This window comes from Podarcis raffonei, chromosome Z, assembly GCF_027172205.1.
Source record: "Podarcis raffonei isolate rPodRaf1 chromosome Z, rPodRaf1.pri, whole genome shotgun sequence".
In the NCBI taxonomy this organism is placed as follows: domain Eukaryota; kingdom Metazoa; phylum Chordata; class Lepidosauria; order Squamata; family Lacertidae; genus Podarcis; species Podarcis raffonei.
The window spans coordinates 1,837,745-1,859,842 of NC_070621.1; the positions used below are offsets into that span (position 1 = coordinate 1,837,745).

General features: G+C 46.3%; 1 protein-coding gene across 1 annotated transcript in view; it reads right to left on the minus strand.

The window, feature by feature from the left end:
- CRB2 (crumbs cell polarity complex component 2) overlaps positions 1-5,435 on the minus strand; it is a 62,522-nt gene extending 57,087 nt beyond the window's left edge. The window contains exon 1 of the mRNA XM_053373459.1: positions 5,130-5,435. Coding sequence (XP_053229434.1) covers positions 5,130-5,193 — 64 coding nt within the window. The 5' untranslated portion in view covers positions 5,194-5,435. The remainder of the gene's footprint in view (positions 1-5,129) is intronic.
- Positions 5,436-22,098: the final 16,663 nt, after the last annotated feature.

Consider the following 22,098-nt stretch of genomic DNA (forward strand, 5'->3'; position numbering starts at 1 on the left):
AGAGCAGATTGCAATGGACTTGTGTATAGTCTTGGACATCAGTCTTGAAGCATAACAGCCTTTCAGTGCCCCGTTGACATTAAATGTACAGAAGTGATGCAGGCAGATTCAGGGCAGGGAAGAAAAACAAATATTAAAAGAGAATACCACTCCTTGATGTTGCTTGTAAGCCAACCTAAGCAATGACTTGAGCCTCTACGTTCTGCCTTTGTTGGTCTGTTTTATGTTCACTTTTACATACATAGTAAGTAAATAAAGCTAATAAATAATTAGTAATAAAAATTTACTCAGGCAAAGGATCAGTGGACAGGAGGGGGGAAGCGCTTCTGCGGAAGAGTATATGGATTTTGGCATCTGTGCAATCAGTGAGAGTGACTTCATTTGCAGCTGGACATGGTGCCTCCTTGACCTGCTTCACTTGAAATCACCCTGGGCAGTTGGCAAGCTTAGCCCTTCTATATCCTTCTCTTGGTGTCATCTGCACTCAAGAACAGGTGCCAGGGCAGAGTGAGGAAGTGACTTAAAGCTGGATCAGGAAGGAGGAGAAGGCATCTTCTACCACATTCCTTCAATTCAGACCCAAATGGTGAGGGAAGGAGACATGTTCATCAAAGCTCCTAACTGGGGAACTCCCTCCCCACAGAGGTGTGTTGTATAGGTTTTGCTGTATGCTGAAGACACATCTCTTTACTCTGGCAGATGACAGAAGGTTTCTATTTTATTATATGGGACCTGCCTCTTTTACAGAATTTCTACTGTTCTGTTCCATTTGGTTTTAACTGTTTTTGTAACTGCACACTGTACAATTGTAACCCACCCTCTAACCTTTTGAAGAAGGACAGGTAAGAAACTTTCTAAATACAGACAGACAGACAGACAGACCTCCCCTTTCCTGTCCTATGCATGCAGCACAATATGTTTAATTTTATTTTCTAGGATTCTATTTGACTCAGGGTATCAATGCAATTCCAGGGCTTAGTCCTAGAACAAGAGCAGTGAATGCAAACTATACATCACTGAGGAGCGGCCACATGTTTGCTCCACACTTATGAGAAGGAGATGCGTGGCTTTTGAGTTGGGGATGTTCCAGGAAGACACAATGTCTGTTTGGTTCCTCAAGCAAGCCACAGGTCATAACCACAAAAAAGCAGTGAAAATCTCACTGGAGTCAGGAGAGTGGGGGCACATTAAAACGGCGGCAATGGTGGGTACAGTATATGATACATACTTTGGTAATTGCTCCCAACTACAGTGGTACCTCGGGTTAAGAATTTAATTTGTTCCGGAGGTCCGTTCTTAACCTGAAACTGTTCTTAACCTGAAGCACCACTTTAGCTAATGGGGCCACCGCGCCGCCGGAGCACGATTTCTGTTCTCATCCTGAAGCAAAGTTCTTAACCTGAGGTACTATTTCTGGGTTAGCGGAGTCTGTAACCTGAAGCGTCTGTAACCTGAAGCATATGTAACCCGAGGTACCACTGTACATGTCAGGTTAGTGAAACCAACACCAAATGGTAAAGTTCCCCTTCAGTGTGGAGGAGGAGGCTGGCATTAGTGCTTGAGTTTCCCTTTAAAAATGTGCACTCTTCTCCAGTTGTGTGACTCACTGATAAGGCAGAAGCATTGTGACAGGAAAGATAGAATGAGAGGTGCAAGACAGCCTATGTTTGTTTGCACATGTGAACTCAACGACTCAGCCACCTATAGAACTTGCATGGACTACGCAGTGTCCCTGCCGTGGTTTGCAGGTGTCAGGGGTACATCTGAACTGCTCACCTGACAAATGGTTGACTTCACCCCCACCCCACCTGAAAAACCCTCTTGCCCAGAAGCACCTGCAGACACAGCTGCCTATTTCAGGCTCTTTTTCTGCCTCTGCAGGGGTTGCCGGTGCCAAAATGTATGCATTAAATATTCACAGTGCCATTAAGTGCAGCTTGAAGCAGATGTTCCCTGAATAGAAGACCGGTCAGGTGTGCATCTTATTATCCACCTACCATTTTCATACAGCCTCTGAGATGAAACTGCTCCTATTATCAGGTTTCGAGGAGGGGGCCATACAAGGCCCATAAATCCAAGCTGCTTTTATGGTTGTCTTGCCTCCCCTACCCCTGAAGCTCTTTGATCTGCCACTTCCCATTGTAGCCCCGCTCACCCAGCAGAATACCCCCTTTGTAAACACTCCTCAAGGGTGACCTTCATGCTTCCCAGCTCCTCTGATCTCGCTGCTGCTGCTACATATCAAACAGGGAAATGGGATCAAGGCGGGGGGGGGAGTTCTTGTGTGTTCTGGTGAGGCACGCTGGCTCTCAAGCCTTAATTCCAAATCCAATCTAAATACGCCAGCAGCTAAGGCAGGCAAATCAGCCACTTAAGAGAGGAGGAAGGAACACTATGGCTGGGGCACGTCTGAGCTGCACTCCAGGTGTCTACATGACACCAGGACAGACAGAGCCAGATTTGCCTCAAGCCGGGATACGAAGCACGATTCTTATTCTCCTCCTCCTTCATTCTAGGTGGAAGGCATATGGCACAGATTCCCAGTCCCCGACTCAAGTGCACAGTCAAGAGCAAACTAAATGGTGCAATACTGCCTGTGACGCAGGACTCAGCTACATTGGCAAAGAAAAAGCACTCTTTTTCTGTTGTGACACAGAGGGTGCTGTGGAGTTCTGTTTTTGCCAACCTGATTTCTCATACAAAGTATACAACGTGTTTAACTGAAAAGCTTCTCTGATGTGTCTGGATCCAGCCTCAGTGCCCCCTTCTGCCCTCTGAAATCTTCCCCCTGATCCTCAAAAGCATCCCCTCCCCACAAGTGGCATGCTGATGGGGCTATCTGAAAAACTTCCAGGCATCTGCTACTCAAAAGTGGGAGATTTGAGATTTGCCTCAGTGGCACTGTAGGCAGGGGCTAAGCACCCAGTGGAAGAGATGGGCTCTAATGTCATTGCACAGGGGTGCTGCCCTGCAGCTCACAAGGATGAGACCTGCTATTACACTGACACATCAGAACACTTTCCCACTCACACCAAGTGCCACTCCCAATGGAAGCATGCTTAGGGCAACTACAAACCAAGCATGCTAACTGAACAAGGCTGGCTGGCATTGGCAGGCAACACACAGTATGGAGTAGCAGCTAGAGTGTTGGGTGTGCCCTGAGAGATCGGGGTTCAAATCACCATTCAGCCATTAAACTCACAGGGTGACCACTTACTCTCAAGCCCAACCTACCTCACAAGGTTCTTGTGAGGATAAAAAGGGGAGGAGAACTATGTAAGCCACCTTCAGCTCCTTAAAGAAAAGGTGGGATACAAATGTAATTAATAATAATTTATTTCATATCATTTGTGAACTGCTGCTCTACACACACACACAAACTGGTGCGCAACTACTTTTTAAAGGCCACAAATCATTTAAAACAAATTGATAACATAGCTGTTCTAATCAAACTTCATAGTAACAGAAATATCACAAGGCAAGCAAAACGTTTTTTTAAATAAATAAAAAAAAGCTTAAGTAGAAATGTCTTAACATCTAAAGACAGGAAGATAATGGGCCTGCTGGGTGTCCTGCTGGGAGGGATTTCTACAGCTGTGGAGCCACTGCTGAAAAGACCCTGTGTCTGATATTCACCCATGGTTACAGGAGGCAGGCCTTAGGTATTGGCTTGAGCAGATCAATCAGCTCATACATTCCATTTTCACCAGGGTAGAAATATTAGACCTGCAATATTACAATTGCCCAGAGCGGGTCCTGGACACATTGCAGCTATGAGCCTTTCACTTGGCCTGCAGGTGTCTCAGTTTTCCTGCTCTGTGAAATGGGGGCTGTGCCAAATGCCTACATGTAATTACAGGGTCGTTGAAAGGTTTGGAATTCTCCCTCTCAAGGAAGAACGAACAATTTCAAGCAGTGAAACATGCTGGCAGAACCCCCTCTGCCAGTTGGCTTAGTCTGGAGATTTATACAGTTAGCAGGGCTCCCTGAATGCCAGATAGCAGCTTTGAAGCGGCATGCCCGCCCTTGCGATCCCTCTAAAAACCAAGAAAAGATAATGAAGAACAGCCTCCTCCAAGCTGTTGTCCCAAAGAAAGATCGCCCCACGACCGCACTCTGGCTCATGGAGGAGCAGCCCCGCGCGCCATGGGGCCTGCTCTCTGCAGCCACACAAAAGCCCCCAACGTTACTTCACACGCTCTCTCTGTAGCCATGGTTACGGGACACAAAAGCAGCCCGGTTGCGTCCCAGGAACCAACGGAATGCCAGGAGCCAGACAAAGAAGTCGGTCCAGGAGAAAAAGAGGGGAATTACTGGGTGCAAACGTTTTCCTTTCGGCTCCTGCGTTGGTCAGGACTGGGAAAAGGGCAGCCCGGCCCAGGCTGGGAGCCTCAAGTTGGAGAGCGAGGAAGAGGAGAAGGCTTCTCTGAACAAACACGGACTTTCCCTCTTCTAATATAGCTCCTCTTTGCCTCCTAACCCGCTCCCCTGGAGGCAGACAAAGAAAAGGAGAACGTTCCCAGTCCCCCCCCCTCTGAAAAATGGGATAAATTTCTGAGATGACCTTGCAACTCTCCAAAGTAGTCCAAGAAGTTGGGTTTGTTCTCAACCCTCTCTCTCTCTTTGGCCACCCGCTCTAAACTATATGCAAACTGCCCCGCAAAAGTGGGCGCGATCGCACACAGAGATTCCTCACGGGAACCACCTCTTAGAAAGCCTAACGGGAACCACCTCTTAGAATCGGGGCCTTTTGTCGCGGGAAGCCACCTGCGGATGACGCCCACCTAGGGAACTTCCTCGCCCTGCTCTTCTTTACAGCGTTGTCCCCACCTACCAGCATCTACAAGACACAAAGCTTTGCAAAAGAATAAAGTGGCCGAACTCTTGCTTCCACAGCCAGAGCAAAGGGAAAACATTATTACAGTGTTGGGTTTGTTTGCTTTTGTTTGTCTGTTTTACGCCGTCTGCAGCTTCAAAATAGCCCGCGCACGTGCTCTTGAAGATGAGCTCTCTGCACAGAGGCTTAAAGCAAACTGCGGCTCCTGAATTCGGCACTCAGCCGAAGGCGCAAAAAATCGGAGCCAGTCCCGTGAAAGTGGGGAAGAGACGCCGGCTCAAGAGCTACTTACCGCAAAACCAGAGGGAGAGGGAGATGGGGGACAGCAGCAGCAGCAGGAACAGCCGGGAGTCCATGGCCGGCTGGCCGGCGAGCGTCTTGTGGTCCCCAGGCGAAGGTAGCCTCAAGGATGGGTCCTGGTCAAGCTTGCCCCCGACTCCCCGCGCATCCCAGGCTCAAGTGGCCATGCTCCGGAATGCTGAGCCGCTTGCCGACTCCATGCTTTGCTTCAAACAGGCTGCTGGACAGACTCGCTGTCCACTCGCCACCCTGCTCTGGAGCAAAGGGAAAACGGAGACTGGATCACATGGACTGGAGGGGCAGGAGAGAGTCATGTGCTGGGCATTGCTAAAGAGTAGCGTGCAAGGAGGCGCCCTCCGCTGCGGCCTTAGAGGATGAAGGGGCGAGACTTGGGGAGAGGGGAGGCTGCGCCCTTTTATCAGCCAAATCTTAAACGCCTGCTCTCATTACTTCTTGTTTCGCCAGGCCTATGCAGGCAAATAAGAGTACAGGATCGCAATGGTCTGCTGGTTCCGTTTCTTATTTCATTCATATATATATAATTTCGATTTTTCAAAAACATTACAAACATGCAAATAACAAAAACACAAATCACATATGCATATATTTGACTTTCCCCCTTTTGTGGTTTCTTTTAAATTTTAATTTTCGTACTGTATTTTCCATATGACTCCGTCTTTGTTCTTCCTTAGTGTCTCATAATAATCTGTTTCAACTGCTAGTTTTACCTTCGTCCTGCTAATGAGCACATGAATATTTCAAATATTCCACAAATTTTCCCCAAACTTTAATAATTTCTTCTTCTTCTTGGTTTCTTATTACACCTGTTAATTTTGCCATTTTGGCATAATCCATTAATTTTATTAGCCACTCTTCCTTAGCTGGTACTACATCTTCTTTCCATCTCTGGGCAAAAACCATTCTGGCTGCAGTTGCATAATACATAAACAATTTTCTAAAAGTTATTTTGGTATCTTACTACCTCCAATTCCTAAAAGAAAAGCTTCTGTTTTTTGTTAAATGATCTTAAACATCTAATTTAATTTGTTATAAATCACTTCCCAGAAAACTTTTACCCTTTTACAACACCATCACATATGGTAGAAATTACCTTCTTTTTCTTTACATTTCCAGCATGTATTTGGTTTTGATTTATACATTTTTGCCAATCTAGTAGGAGTTAAATAACACCTGTACATCATTTTCATGTAGTTTTCCTTCAGTGTATAACATGTTGTAAACATGTCCACATTCCACAACTTCTCCCATGTGGCCATTCGTTTCTTGGTTTTCGCTTTTGCTTTTAACTGTCTATGATTTTACTGTCTGGTTTTGTGTTTTTGTATTGTTGTAAACCACTGTGTTATATTTTTATGATACAGCGATATATAATTTTTAAAAAATAAATAAATAAAAACAAAGACTGAAGCTGTTCTCTTCACTACACCTCCATGCTTGGATATGCTGCACCTTCTTAAATTGTTTCTATAAAACTTTCATGTGGTGGTGGTAGTGCTGCTGGATCAAGTCTCAGTAGAGGGTCCAGTGGGGAAGACAGTATCAAGTTATATGGGCAAATACCCAGAGAGGGCTGGGGAAAGCCCTGTCTGAAACACTAAAAAACCCCACTGCCAGCCAGTGAAGAACTGCCTTTGCCAACCTGAGGACATCCAGATGTTGTTGGGCTCCTCCATTCTCATCATCCCTGATCACTGGCCATGCTAACTGGGGCTGATGAGAGTTGCAACATCTGGCTAGTCTAGGTGCAGAGCAGCCTTTCTCAACCTGTGGGTCCCCAGATGTTGTTGAACTACAACTCCCATCACCCCTAGCTAGCAAGGCCAGAGCTCAGGGATGATGGGAGTTGTAGTCCAACGACATCTGGGGACTCACAGGTAGAGAACGGCTGGTGTAACTTCCGGGTTAGCGCCATCGACTAATGGCGGATTCCCTCCGAGCTCCGGAGGGAATCGGCTCCGCAGGATTTGGGTCTTGCCGCTGCGGCGACGCGGGGACCCTCAGAAATCACAGGCGCTGAAGCCTGTGAACCTGGTGACTCGGCGGGCACCATTTGCACCCCCCGACGTGCGAAGGAGCCTTTTTAAAGGCTTCGGAACGGGGGACGGGGTGAGCGGTGCGGTGCTGAGAGTCGACTGCTTCTCCTGCGGAGTGAAGCCGCATGCCATGGTCGGAGAGCGCTGACTTCTTTTTGTGAACAATTGGACTTTAAAAGCAACAACCCGTGAGTAGTACGGAAATTGGATTTGCAAAGAAATTTTTTTTTTGAATTAGGCACGATCGGGGAAGGCGCAAACAGGAAGTCCGTCTCCCCGTCTTGTAAATAATTTAAAGCAAGGACTAGTTAACTAAGGTCGAGAGAACTTCTTCTTCTTTATTGGGTAAAAGACATTAATTTCACGATTTGGCAGCATAAGTAATTTTACTGGAGGATAAGAGCTAATTTTGAGAGCTGAAGTGCCACCCCCCCCGGACCCGGGAGTGATCCGCGAGAGAGCCTGTTGAGGAGATATAGAAGAGTTTGACAGCTGTCAAATTAGCTGTCAAGAAGGAAAAAGAGAACTTTGTTTCTGCTGTCTCTGCTGGATATATTTGTTACAATTTGGTTATATTTTGTTGAAAACAAGGAAGAACTGATACAAACTAACTTGATTTTTGGATTTGAACTGGAAGGAAGATTAAGTAACCAAAATCCCTCTAGAGGGAGTTTTGGGACATTCCATGAATAGCTGAAGGAGGAAAAATTCAAGCTAAATTGGACAGAGTTCTTCTTCTCTTGGGAAAGTTACAAGGCCAAATTGATGTTTTGGCTACCAATGTTGCAACTCTGGACTTAACAGTAAACAAATTCATTGAATTTGATAAGGATTTGGCTCAGGAAGTTCATGCAGCTGGACAAGAAGAGAAACTTGAGAGATTTGAGAGTGTGGAGAAAGAGATATATGTTGTTTCTGAGGAAAAGGAAGGAGGAGATGTAATGTTGCAGATGACAAAGGAGAGCCAGAGGCCTGACATGATGGTTACAAAGGAAAATAAGTACTGGATGATGAAAATCTGGTCTGAATTGGAGATTGAAGAATGGAGAGATCTCCTTATGTGGAGATCTGAAGACCTATGGATTACAAATTTGATTAAGGTGGAAGTTGGAGCTTTCGGGACATTTGGACTTAAAAGGAGTAAGAAACAAGATTCGGGCTCCACTTTTAAGTATGGAGGTCTGGCTGGAAGAAACATGGACCCTATTGGGACAGAGCTTCTCCGAGATTTGGTGTTTAATACTAAGGACTACCAAAAAAACCGGCAGAGAGGAATTGAGAGAGAATTAAGAGCCTCGGACGTGAGGTCTCCAGGCTGATAGTAGACTAAGACTGATGGACATTTGTTGGGGATCGAAACCGGGAAAGGGTGGGGTGGGGTTTGGGAATCCAAAGGGTGTACAATTATAATCTGTTTTTTTATTTTGTTTTGTTATTAGTATGAAAATTGGCGAATTCGTGGAAGGGAATTTGGGTCGACTTTAGAAAAAAGTTTTAAGAATGAGCACTGATGTACAAATATTGATGTTTATAAGTTAAAATTGGTTTTTCTAAAATGAATTAAATATAAAAAGGTCAAAAATTGGGGATAAGAACTTGTTGAACTAACAATTTGAGTTGGAATATAAGAAGGGGAGGTGTGGGGAAGTCAGGGAAATATGTTATTGAAAATACGGATTGTAAACTTTATGTGTTTTTAACTTTTTTGTTTTTTCTTTTTTGATTTTTTAATGTATTAAGGTGGAAAATCTCAATAAATATCTTTTAAAAAAGAGAGAAAGAACGGCTGGTGTAGAGTAGCAGCAAGGAACCTGGTGGTCTGGTGACTGGTGTGAGCCCACAAAGAACCATGTTAAGCTAAGCACCAGTACCTGAAATGACAAAAAGGACATTAAAAATAGCATTATACCTGATTCACCCTATCCCTTTTCTAGCACGTACAGAATATTATCATGAATCTACCCAATTTCTTATTTTAAAATATAAAAAGGGACTTTGACTCATCTTTTCCCAAAGATTTATTGAAAAACAATCATTTCCTGTTTCTCTCATTGTTCTTTAAATATAAACTTACTGTTTGGCTATTACTGAATCTCATGAAAGGAAGTTAAAAGAAAAGTTTAAAATGGGGAGAGGGACCAGGTAGGCCAAAAGTTTGATAGCTCTCTCTTGCCACATTCACGCCTTACATTTAAATTGCAATGAATCCACTGGAAACAGTCATTGCATTCCCCAAAGAATTCTGGGAGCTGTAATTTGATAAGGGTGCTGAGAGTTCAGGAGGCTTCTGTTCCTCTCATTGGGGAATGCTGTGGACATTGTGTACAGTGGTACCTTGGGCTACAGACACTTCAGGTTGCATACGCTTCAGGTTACAGACTCCGCTAACCCAGAAATAGTACCTCAGGTTAAGAACTTTGCTTCACGATGAGAACAGAAATCGTACTCTGGCGGCAGCGGGAAGCCCCATAGGCTAAAGTGGTGCTTCAGGTTAAGAACAGTTCCAGGTTAAGAACGGACCTCCAGAACGAATTAAGTACTTAACCCGAGGTACCACTGTATCTGGATTTCAGCGATGCTTTTGACAAAGTCTGCCATGATATTTATGTGGGGGTGGTAAAATGTGTGTTGAACGAGGTAACTGTTAGGTGGATTTGTTACTGGTTGACTGACTGAACTCAAAGAGTGCTCATTAATGGTTCCTCACTATCCTGAAAAAAAGGGACAAAGGTCATGGGTGTGAGTCTCATGTTGGGTGAAAGTCCTGCATTGCAAGGGGCTGGACGAATTACTTTGTGGTCCCTTCCAACCCCACAGATCTGTGATTCTGTGGGGCTTGGCAGGGTTCTGTCCTGGGCCCATTGTTATTCAACGTCTTTATAAACAACGGGTGAAGGAATTGAGGAGACGGTCATCAAATTTGCAGGTGACACCAAACTGGGAAGAGTAGCTAATGCCCAAAAGACATAATTAGGATTCAAGATAACCAACAGATTGGAGTGTTGGACCCAAACTAACAAAATGAATTTCAAAAAGGGTAAATATAAAGTTTTGCTGCACCAACACAGGTCAAGAGTCTGTGTTGGTCAGACCAAATTTGGAGTCCTTTGTCCAGTTTTGGGCACCATGGTTTAAGAAGTTGGAATGTGTGCAGAGGAGGGTGACCAAGATGATCAAGGGTCTGGAAAATAAGTCTTAAAAGGAACAGTTGAAGGAACTGTATAGGTTTAGCCTGGAAAAGTGGAGACTGAGAGGAGTTGGAGACTCATCTTCAATTATCTTAAGGACTGTCACATGGAAGATGGAGCAAATTTGTTTTCTCCTGTTTTGGAGGGTAGGACTTGAATCAATGTATTCCAGTTACAAGAAAGGAGATTCTAACTACACATAAGAAAAGTGTTTTAGTTGGGCCATTTCAGAGTCTGGGCTTTAAAGGGCTTATGAGGTGGGGTGGGGGCTTTTCAGATAGCAATATGTCTTAGTTCATTCTATTTTAAATTGTGATGAGTCAGTGCTGTTTCAATCCCCCACCATCACAATGTGGACTTCTGCTCCAAAGTCTTACACAGATAGCATGACTAGTAGATATGGGCTCCAACAGGACCTGCTTTTGCTCACTGGACTCAGCTGCAGGAGTCAGAAACACTGCCTTTATCTGGAGCTCATCAAATGCTAGCTGTCCAAATGTTCAATCAGAATCAGATCTGGCTACAGCACAGGTAGCATAAAGGTGGGCCACAGCTGAGTGGTTACTTACTGCCATGTGCAAATAGGTGCTTCCTACACCCCAGACCAGAAGGGTCACATGGCACAGATCAGAAGCCACCAGAGAACTTCAGCTCATTTGTGACCTCATTGCAGCATCCAATCTAAACAATGATGGGATTAAATTAACTCTAATGGGAGTTACGAATGTTCATTGTGCTTTCCTTCTTGTTAACCCATGGAGATGAAGCCTAAGTCCCAGACAGCTCAAATCCCAAAGAGTTAGCAGCTGAAGAAGACAAAGCTATGGGCACTAAATCAACAAGATTCCTTTAAAAAAAAAAGTTGATGTGGACTCTTTATGCCTTTGCAAACAGAAACTTGTTCAACAAAGGAAATAAGGACCCGGGATGGCCACAGCAGCCTTTTCCATGCTAAAGAAAGAATAAGGACATTAGGTTTGATGCTCAGTGGCTCGTGGAGTCAGATGAGAGGTTTTGAGGGCAGCTCAGCCCAAACTGCCCCCTTTCAGCAATTTGTCAAACCCTTAGCCAGGAACCGCTATAAACCTAGGCCTGTGGTTTAAAAAACAACTGAAAGTTCTGGGCCACCTTATAAAAAACTAAATTTTGCAACTTGAAAAAATTATGCAGATCAAAATGAATCTTGCTTTTATTTACTATGGCCAACTCTGTTAAAAAGAAGAACAACCTTATTTCTAAGGAATTACTGAGAAGGGGTGGGGATAATGAAATTCTGGAATGTTTGATTTAAAAGGTCTGGATCAGACCTTTTCCTAAAAAATCTGCATAAAAATGTGTGCTCATCCCCCAATTCAATATAGTTTGTTAAGAAAATTCCCAAACTCGGATCCACGGGCGACTCTGGTTCATTTCTCTATGGCAGTCTATCTTAAAGTTTTTATGTGTTTATATACCTACCGCATTTTTAAACTTAAAATCCATTGTTGTATATTGTTTTAAATGTTTGTTTTGCTTTTGGGATTGTAGTTCCATTTGTGTTTCACAAGCTGGTCTCTGACCATAATAAATTTCATGTTCATGTGTGCTTATGTATCTATTTAAAGGCATTTTTATCACAATGCACACGTTCCTAAATGCATTTTACCCCAATGCATTTGTTATTGTTTATGTCCTGCCTTTTCTCCAAGGAGAAGGAGGTGGAGTAAATACCCCTCCCCATTTTTCCTTCCCAGGGGAGGTGGAGAGACTGTGACTGGCCCAAGTGAGCTCTAAATGGCGATTGAACCCTGGTCTCCCAGGTCCTAGTCTGACACCCTAACCACTACACGATGCACTGGCTCCACTCAACTCATTTCGCCTCAGAATCAGTGGCGTAGCGTGGGTTGTCAGCACCCGGGGCAAGGCAAGTAATTTGCGCCCCCTAACCCGTGGATTTTAGCACTCGAGTGCGAACGCCCCCCCCCCCGATGTTGCGGCCGGCCCCCCCTGCACCCCCCACGCTACACCACTGCTCAGAATGCACAGAAACTGGATTGCTAAAGCATCCCTGTACTTAATTGCTCCTTGGCAACCTGAGGGTATAAGCCTGCCTCTTTGTGGCCATGCTTTCGGTCAGGCTTCGCCAACCTAATGTCCTTTTTGGCCAGAGCAGGAATGCAGAGACTTCATCAGTCAACAATGTTATGAGAAAAAAACTGCTCCTTTTCCCTTATGAAGTACCTAAGAGCCCATATAGAGTCCTTTTGTAGGTTCTCTATCAGTAGGAGAAATAGCAGAGGCCAACCAGAGAATATTGAGAAGCAAAGCAGCTAGTAAGCCTGATCTTTATTAAAACGGTTGCAACAGGGTCCTTACTCACCACAAGCAGGAAAGAGGAGGAAGCCAGAACAAAGGTGTACCGGCCCTTATATAGACTTTTTGAAATTGCCCATCCTCAAACTCAAGACCACCCCCAGAAACATCATACATACATCACAGAAGGGGTGGCCTAAAACAGAATCCTGAGTGTGGTATTTCCTGTCTGGCAGGTTACCTGATTCCATTATCTGGGTTTTGGCCACTCTTTTGTTATTATAACTACCTAATTCCTGAACCCAGGTCACAGGTCACAGGCTCACCCTATTCACACCTTAAATGTGCCCTTAAGGCAGGATTTGTGAGCACAGAGACAATGGGGAGGTTTTTTCCCATTTCCTTCAACCTTGCAGATAAATATTTGAGGTCATCCTGAATGGCCCCAGGACCTTTCTGTGGGTTTCAGACATGTGGGTTACACACCTGCATTGTGGTTTACACACCTGCCTGGTACACCCACAAATATCCACTATATATATACTGTATAAGACCAGAGGTCGTCAAACTAAGGCCCACGGGCCAGATATGGCCCACTGGGCTCGTTAATCCAGCCCGCGAACCTTGCGGACCCTGCCGCCCACCCGGTCAGTCCCCGCGCTAAACAGGCGCAGTGCAGAGGCAGAACCCAGAACAATGGTGCGCAAGCCCTTATGTAGGCTTTTGAAGTTTCCCACCCTGTAGCCGGAGACCACACCCCTAAACATCATACATCCATCACAGAAGGAGGCGGGCTGCAGCAGAAATACATCACAGGGGGCGGGCTACAGCACAAATCCTGTATGGCAGGATAGTGATAATGGTCACTTGATTGCTTCACCTGGGCAGCCTGGCCATTCTTTTGTGATAGTACATACTTTAATTCCTGAATCTAGCTCACAGGCTCACCCTATTCATACACAAAGACGCCCTAAAGACAAGTAAGCAAAAGTATGTGTTCGCCTTGTAAATTTATGAACATTTAATTCATATATTTGAGACCCTAAGTTCTTATAACAGTGTCGTGGATGTGCCCCTCAAAGGTGGCTGGCCAGTGGTTGGGGGTCACTGCGGCGGTATGCCCTGCCCCCACAGTGGGCAGGCGGGGAATGCTCCACCACCGGGTAGGAGTCAAGAATCTCCACATAATTTCCCAAACAAAGATAGACCACAATATTTGTTGTTGTTGTTGTTGTTGTTGTTGTTGTTGTTGTTGTTTAGTCGTTTAGTCGTGTCCGACTCTTCGTGACCCCCTGGACCAGAGCACGCCAGGCACTCCTGTCTTACACTGCCTCCTGCAGTTGGGTCAAACTCACGCTGGTAGCTTCAAGAACACTGTCCCACCATCTTGTCCTCTGCTGTCCCCTTCTCCTTGGGCCCTCCATCTTTCCCAACATCAGGGTCTTTTCCAGGGAGTCTTCTCTTCTCATGAGGAGGCCAAAGTCTTGGAGCCTCAGCTTCAGGATTTGTCCTTCCAGTGAGCGCTCAGGGCTGATTTCCTTAAGAATGGATAGGTTTGATCTTCTTGCAGTCCATGGGACTCTCAAAGAGTCTCCTCCAGCACCATAATTCAAAAGCATCAATTCTTCAGTGATCAGCCTTCTTACTACTCTTTCCCAAACACTTTTTGGATCCCATCCTTCTAGCTACTTTGTGCCATCCATGGAAGAAGCCATAAATAAATAATCTAGGCCAGCTCAAGTGCAGTTTAGTGGGTGGCCAGTTCATCGCCCTCAGCTGGCACCTCCCAAAGCTCTCCATTATAGAAAGTACCATATTAGAAGTAACAAATTATATAACACAAATTAGGAGCAATAAAGAATAGACATTTATAACACATTTACATACATTCCAGAGATAATTCTTACAATGACCCTGTGAGGTAGATCAGTGATATTATGCCACTAACCCACACATTGCTAGGGAGAAAGGCAGAGGCTGAAATGTCCTAAAATACAAACATGTCAGAGCCATTCAATATGCAGTAATTTTTGTGCAGGGAAGAGAAATTTGTATGTAGCAGTAGTTGTTGTTGTTGTTGTAGGGGTGGGGGTTAGAAGGGAAATCTAGCTCCACATCAAACCAAAATGCTAACTCAAGTGGAAAAGGACAGCTATGCTCTCTTTAGGCACACCCAACGTGTTGGAGAACACTTTGTGGAATGCAGCTCTGAGCAACACACACCTATTAAGGATGTGCAATTTAAGGAATTGGTTTCATTTTGATGTATTAGATTACCCCTCTCTACTCTTACAATGATCCTGTCTGGCACCTGGTGCGTTGGAAGGAGGGATTTGGGGGGTGGGTTGCTGGGGAGCTCACATAGCTAGATAAATCTGCAGAGATAACACAGCTGGAGTCTTGCAGATAAACTATGTTCACAATCCCTTTGATAGGGAAACAGAAGCTTTTGTACCCAGGGGAACCAAGCTTCCAGGAGGCAAATACCACCCCTCCTCTTTGTTTTTTAGTGCTGTTGACTTGCAAGCCCACTTCAATAAAGCATTCTTTGCAATTACCTGTTTGTTTGTGAGATTTAGGGTGCTTCCAGATAGGGGCTTCATATCACAAATGTGGTTGTGGGCAACAGGTTGGTGTGTTCCGCCCCCCCCCCATTGGATTTTCCACAGAAAGAGCACATCCAGATTAAATGGGGGAAATATACAAGCCAGCATTTTGATGCTACATTCACTCATTCGTTTTTTATACATGAGGCACTGATTCCCCCCCCCCATAAACACCATCTGAAACCTCTCATATTGCATCTTTTAACTCCCAAGGTGGCAAACAGTTAAGAGAATAAAACTGTACAATAAAGATTCAACCATAAAAATCAAGAACAGCAGCAGCAGCAACAACTAGTTAGCAATTTGAACATAGAACCATATTTTGGACTACAACTGTCTGGCTGCGGATGATGAAAATTGTAATCCAAAACCTCTGAATTTCTCCAGCTCACTGTAGGCTATGCCAAGCCGGGAGAACCATCCACTTTTTAAAAATCTGTGCTTTGCATTTTGTTTTGTGATGTGAACCCAGAAGCAAATAGGGATTGCTTAGCCTTCATGAACTGGTGTTTGTGTTGTTGTTGTTGTTGTTGTTGTTGTTGTTGTGTGTGTGTGTGAGAGAGCGAGAGAGAGAGAGAGAGAGAGAGAGAGAGAGAGACTCCTGAAGTCATGGGGACAATAAATATCAGAGGAACTTGGCTCACGGTGCAGTGTCCGAGAATCAGGACTGGCCCAAGACATCTTGTTGTTTATGAAATTGTTTGTGCATAATATCCCAAAGCTGGTGAAGTTATTTAGGCATCAGAAGCAAGAATATCCCACAATTGCCTCTTCCACTCCCCGGCATTAAAAATGCAATAATGAGTGAAACAACTAACAATTTAATGCCATTTTATGATGCACACCTCGGCTACTTGATTTGCAAAAACAAATCAAAAGGTTCCAGAACTGACTTGCTTTAGTTTGGCTCTCCAAAATTTTATTTATTTATATTTATTATTATTATTTTATATTGCCCTTCATCTGGGCATCACAGAGCGGTTTATAGTATCAAAACACAAACCAAAACAATATCCCCCCAACACACACAGTTGTTAAAACATCATAGGTTGTTGAATTAGCCAAAGGCCTGGGAAAAGAGGAATGCTTTTGCTGGCACCTAAAGATCTGCCAACCTAGCAGTTCAAAAGCACATCAAAGTGCAAGTAGATAAATAGGTAGCACTCTGGTGGGAAGGTAAACAGTGTTTCCGTAAGCTGCTCTGGTTTCAGCTAGGGCCAGGGCCTTTTCAGCACTGGCCCTGACTTGGTGGAATACTCTGTCACGAGAGACTAGGGCCCTGCAGAATTTGACATCTTTCTGCAGGGCCTGCAAGATGGAGCTGTTCCACCTGGCCTTCGGCTTGGACTCACTTTGACCCCTTACATGGGATTTGGTATATAAATTTTCACTGGGCTTTTTTGCTGGCCCATGTAGGACCAGCATGGATAGCTGGCTCGGATGAATATCTGATGTTTCCTCCCTTTATGGTCTTGATTTATGGGCTACTACTAAAATGAGGCTGCATTTTAAGCTGTATTTTAAGCTGTAATTTAAGCCATACAGTCATACCTTGGGTTACAGACTCTTCAGGTTGCGTTTTTTCGGGTTACGGACCCGCCGAAACCCGGAAGTACCGGAACAGGTTACTTCTGGGTTTCAGTGGTTGCACGTGCGCAGAAGCACCAAATCGCAACCCAAGTGTCCACTGTATTTTAATTAACTGTTTGTTTGTTGTTGTTTTTCTTCTATTACTTTTTATTGTAAGTTATATTTGGTGTTGGCCGACCTGAGCTCAGTCCTGGCCAGGGAGGGTGGGATATAAAAAAAATATTATTACTATTATTATTATTATTATTATTATTATTATTATTATTATCATCATTATCATTATTATCATCATCACCACAAGTATTTATAGGTGGCCCACTTGTCTCTCATATTTACTTTTTTAATTGAAATTGCTTCCGATGGAGAGAGCAACCATAGTGTTCTTCATTCTAATAGATTCTAATATCTGTCCGTATAGTTAAAGCCAATTATTTTCCCAGTAGTGATGTATGGAAGTGAGAGCTGGACCATAAAGAAGGCTGATCGCCGAAGAATTGATGCTTTTGAATTATGGTGCTGGAGGAGACTCTTGAGAGTCCCATGGACTGCAAGAAGATCAAACCTCTCCATTCTGAAGGAAATCAGCCCTGAGTGCTCACTGGAAGGACAGATCCTGAAGCTGAGGCTCCAATACTTTGGCCACCTCATGAGAAGAGAAAACTCCCTGGAAAATACCCCGATGTTGGGAAAGATGGAGGGCACAAGAAGAAGGGGACGACAGAGGATGAGATGGTGGGACAGTGTTCTCGAAGCTACAAACATGAGTCTGACCAAACTGCGGGAGGCAGTGGAAGACAGGAGTGCCTGGCGTGCTCTGGTCCATGGGGTCACAAAGAGTCGGACACGACTAAACGACTAAACAAATATCTGTCCCATACTTTGTCGATTGATTTTCTTATCAAATGGTTCAGGAATCCTTTATGGACTTTCGTTTTCATACCACAAATCTATTACCATGACCCTCTAAATCTAATAAATCTGTATTTTTTATTAAGATCCACTCCCGCAACCAGAAGAGACAGGACACTTCATAATTAGTATAGTATAGTATAGTATAGTATAGTATAGTATAGTTGTCAGGGAACTGACATCGGAGCCGGGAGTGGAGGCAAGGCTCCGAAGCGATGCCGGAGAAGGGCCCAGCAGGGAGAGAGGGGACTCATCGGCTGGGGAAGGAAATCAGCGTAACACCAGGGATAAAGGGGGGCGGATGGGGGAATCGGAGAGGGGGCTCCAGGACTCTTCGCCGGAGACCAGCGGGGAGAGCACAGGTCCTCTGCTACCCACACCCACCCTGCGCAGAAGACTTCCGCGCAGGGAAAGTAGGCGTAGACTTGGCGTCAAAGAACTTCTTTGCTGGAAGAAGTTCAAGAAACGCCCACTGACGGATTCTGCTAGCGACTGAAACAGCCACGAAGTGAAGGGCTGTCCAGCCAGGAAAAGGTTTAACCAGGCAACCTCGCCAGGAGTGGCGGCAACTTACGCACGAGCAACCCCATATAACCATTACAGCAATCCGTCAATCCCTGACGTTGCTTGTGCATAGCGACAGGCAGGCAGCACCATGAGCCAAACCGGGGGAGCAGGCGCCACGGAGCAGGCAGCTGGAGTGCAAAATCTGGTGGAGAGGAACCGAGATTTGGAACAGCATGTGGCTCTGCTGATGGCGCGGCTAGACGAAAGGCGGACTCAGGATGCACAGGTCAGACCCACCCCCGTCGCAAGGAAGGTACCGGGACTGGTACACAAGTTTGGGGGGAAGCCCCAGGACTATAACGCGTTCCAAATGGAAATAGAGTACGCTTTGGAACTGCAGCATGATGACTTTGCTGATGATGGGGAAAGGGTGGCCTATATTGTCGGGCATCTACAGGATGGGGCCCGGGAATGGATCAGGCCCCTAATGGCGACGCAAAATGCTGCCTTGAAGGGCCTTAGGAAATTTTTTGGAGCACTGGATGCAATGTATTCCAGTGAAGTGGAGCAAAATGTGACTCGACAGGAATTGATGGGGTGCAAGCAGGGGAGCCAATCAGTTAGAGACTACTGGTCACGTTTTGCGATGCTGATCCACCGGCTCGGGTGGGATCTGGACTCGGAACCCATTCAAATGTTGTTTGAGGAGGGGTTATCCCCAACGGTGAAGGATGAGCTTTCCCGCGCGCCCCGCCCGCAGTCGATGGATCAGCTGACCAAGGCTGTGCTTGCAATTGGAGTGAGGCAGGAAGTGCGGGCTCAGGGGAAGCACGAAGGGAGAGGGGAACGTTGCCATGACTACCGCATTCCTGAAATACTGAGGCAGCCTTCCCAGCCGGCTGAGCCAATGGAAATAGATGGCGCGCACGCGCGAGAGGTTTCAAACTCCAGTGAAGGTCGCAAGAAGGAGGGAAAGGATTGGAAAACCACCAAGAAGTGTTTTCTCTGCCAACGGCCAGGACATTTTGCCAGGGTCTGCCCTCAAAGAAAGGCATGGCAAGGGATGGTGGGAGCTGCTGGCTGTGAGGGGAAGGGGGAAACGGATCAGGCCCAGGGAAACGGACAAGCTTGGCTGCCAATCAGCGGGGGCAGCAGCCAAGCCAACAACCAATAGAAGTGCCCCAACCAGACCCTCCCAGGGCAGCTATAGCCATAGAAGTGGTGCTAGAACTCCCAAATGGCACCCAGTCAAGGTGAAGGGGCTGCTGGATTCAGGCAGTTCCTGCAATTTCTTCAGCAAAGACTTCGCTCTGGAACACCAACTCCACCTGCTGCCCCTGGATTTTCCCTTGCAAGTGACCACCATCGATGGCAGAGAACTTCTGGGAGGGGAAGTGACGCACCAGACCCCACCAATGAGAATGAGGGTTTCCAGGCACACGGAGACCATTGCCTTTCACGTAGCCACACTGGCAGGACCCCCAATAATATTAGGGATGAGCTGGCTGGCACTACATGATCCAGTAGTGGCATGGCATCAGCGGACGGTCACCTTTGGGTCAGCTCACTGCTTGGAACACTGTCTGGGGGGGGGGAAAGGATGACCAGTGGCCAAGGATGACCGTGGCCAGGGTGGCTGGGATAGCTGTGGAGCGGAAAGGGGAGGTGCCACCGCAATATGCTGACCTGCAGGAGGTCTTCAGCGAGAAGGAGGCGGATAGATTACCCCCCCATAGGCCCTTTGACTGCCAAATCAACTTACTCCCAGGGGCTCAGCTGCCGGTGGGTAAACTGTATGCCATGTCGGACCGGGAAATGCAGGAGTTGCGGGAATTTATTGACAAGAACCTGAAAAGAGGTTTCATAAGAGAATCAAAGGCGGTGGGGGGGCAGTTCGGTGTTCTTTGTGGACAAAAAGGATACTAATCAGCCTAGATTAGTCGTAGATTTTAGGGCCTTGAACCTTTTATCAGAACCCGTGACCTTCCCAATGCCCAGGATTGACGACATTTTAACACGGGTGAGGCAGGGGAAATTTTTTACCAAGCTGGACCTCAGGGGAGCGTACAATTTGATTAGGATGAGGGAGGGGGACGAATGGAAAACCACCATGTTCACCCCCCCTGGGGGCCTTTGAGTACTTAGTTATGCCCTTTGGATTACAGTCGGGCTCCGCCTGTTTTCAAGCTTTCATGCACCACGTGTTGGGGTCCCTGCTGTACAAGAACTGCGTAGCCTTTTTGGACGACGTCTTAATCTATTCGGACAACGAGAAGCAACATGTCAGAGACGTCAGGGAAGTGCTAAAGAGACTGCAGAAGCCCCAGTTGTGGGTCAAGCTGGAAAAATGCCAATTTCACGCCAGAGAAGTTGAGTTTCTGGGGTACAAGTTGTCAGACAAGGGCCTAGCTATGGACCCCAGCAAGGTGCAGGCGGTGCTGGAATGGAAGACCCCCAAAACCCGGAAGGACGTGCAGAGGTTCCTAGGGTTCAGCAACTTCTACCGGAAGTTCATCAAGAACTTCGCCCACTTGACAGCGCCCATCACAGATTGTCTCAGTAACAAAAAGAAGTTCGTCTGGACAGAAGGTACACAGCAATCCTTTGAAAGGCTGAAGAAGGCGTTCACTTCGGAAGAGCAGCTCCTGCACGTGGACCTGCAGAAGCCAATGAGGCTGGAGACCGACGCGTCAGACCGGGCCATCGGAGTGGTACTGTTGCAGCCGGGGGACCAGCAGAGCTGGAGGCCGTGCACATTTTTCTTGAGGAAGCTGAGCAAGTCGGAGCAAAACTACAAGGTGTATGACCGCAAACTGCTTGCAATTTATGCAGCATTTCGATGATGGATACATCTGCTAATAGGGGCGCAGCACAAGATCCAGGTGTGTACGGATCACAAGAACTTGGAATACTGGAGGACTGCGCGAGTACTCAACCAGAGACAGGTTCGATGGGCACAGGAGTTCTCCAAGTTTTTCTTCGAGATCCGGTACGTGCTGGGAGAGGAAAACGTAAGAGCAGATGCTCTCTCCCGGAAGCCAGAGTACATGGAAGGAGAGGGACCGCCAGAAGTCAGACACGTGTTCCCCGAGAACCGATGGGTGTGTGGGGGAGTGTTGGTTGGGAAACGAGAACTAGCCGGGCTTACTAGAAACGACGAATTCGCTCAAACAAAAATCAGGGAACTCAGGGACGGAAAGGAAAACCATGGAGGGTTTGAGGAAAAGGAAGGGGTACTGTACTACAAGGAGCGCTGTATGTACCGGGGGAGACCTTGAGGGGAAGGGTACTCAAACAACTCCGCGACAACCCAACAGCGGGGCATTTTGGTCAACACAAAACCATGTTGCTTGTCACCAGGCAGTTCTGGTGGCCAAGGGTGAGGGAAGATGTACGGGAATATGTACGGGGGTGCAACTGCTGCCAGAGGGCAAAGGGGGAGAGGGCTGCACCCGCAGGGTTACTGGAACCCTTACCCATGCCGGGAAGACCCTGGGAGGTGGTATCCATAGATTTTATGACAGATTTGCCCAAGTCAAGGGGGAAGACAGCAGTCATGGTAGTAGTCGACCTGCTAACAAAAACATGCCATTTCATCGCTTGCTCGCATGCGGTAACGGCAGAGGAAACAGCCAGGTTGTTTGTGGATCACATCTTCAAGCTGCACGGGGCTCCCTCAAGGGTCATCTCAGATCGCGGGAAACAATTTACTTCCCGGTTCTGAAGGAAGCTCATGAGCTTGTTGCGGGTCGAGGTGGGCTTCTTGACGGCAAGACACCCGGAAACCAACGGGCAAGCAGAAAGAGCGAACAGTA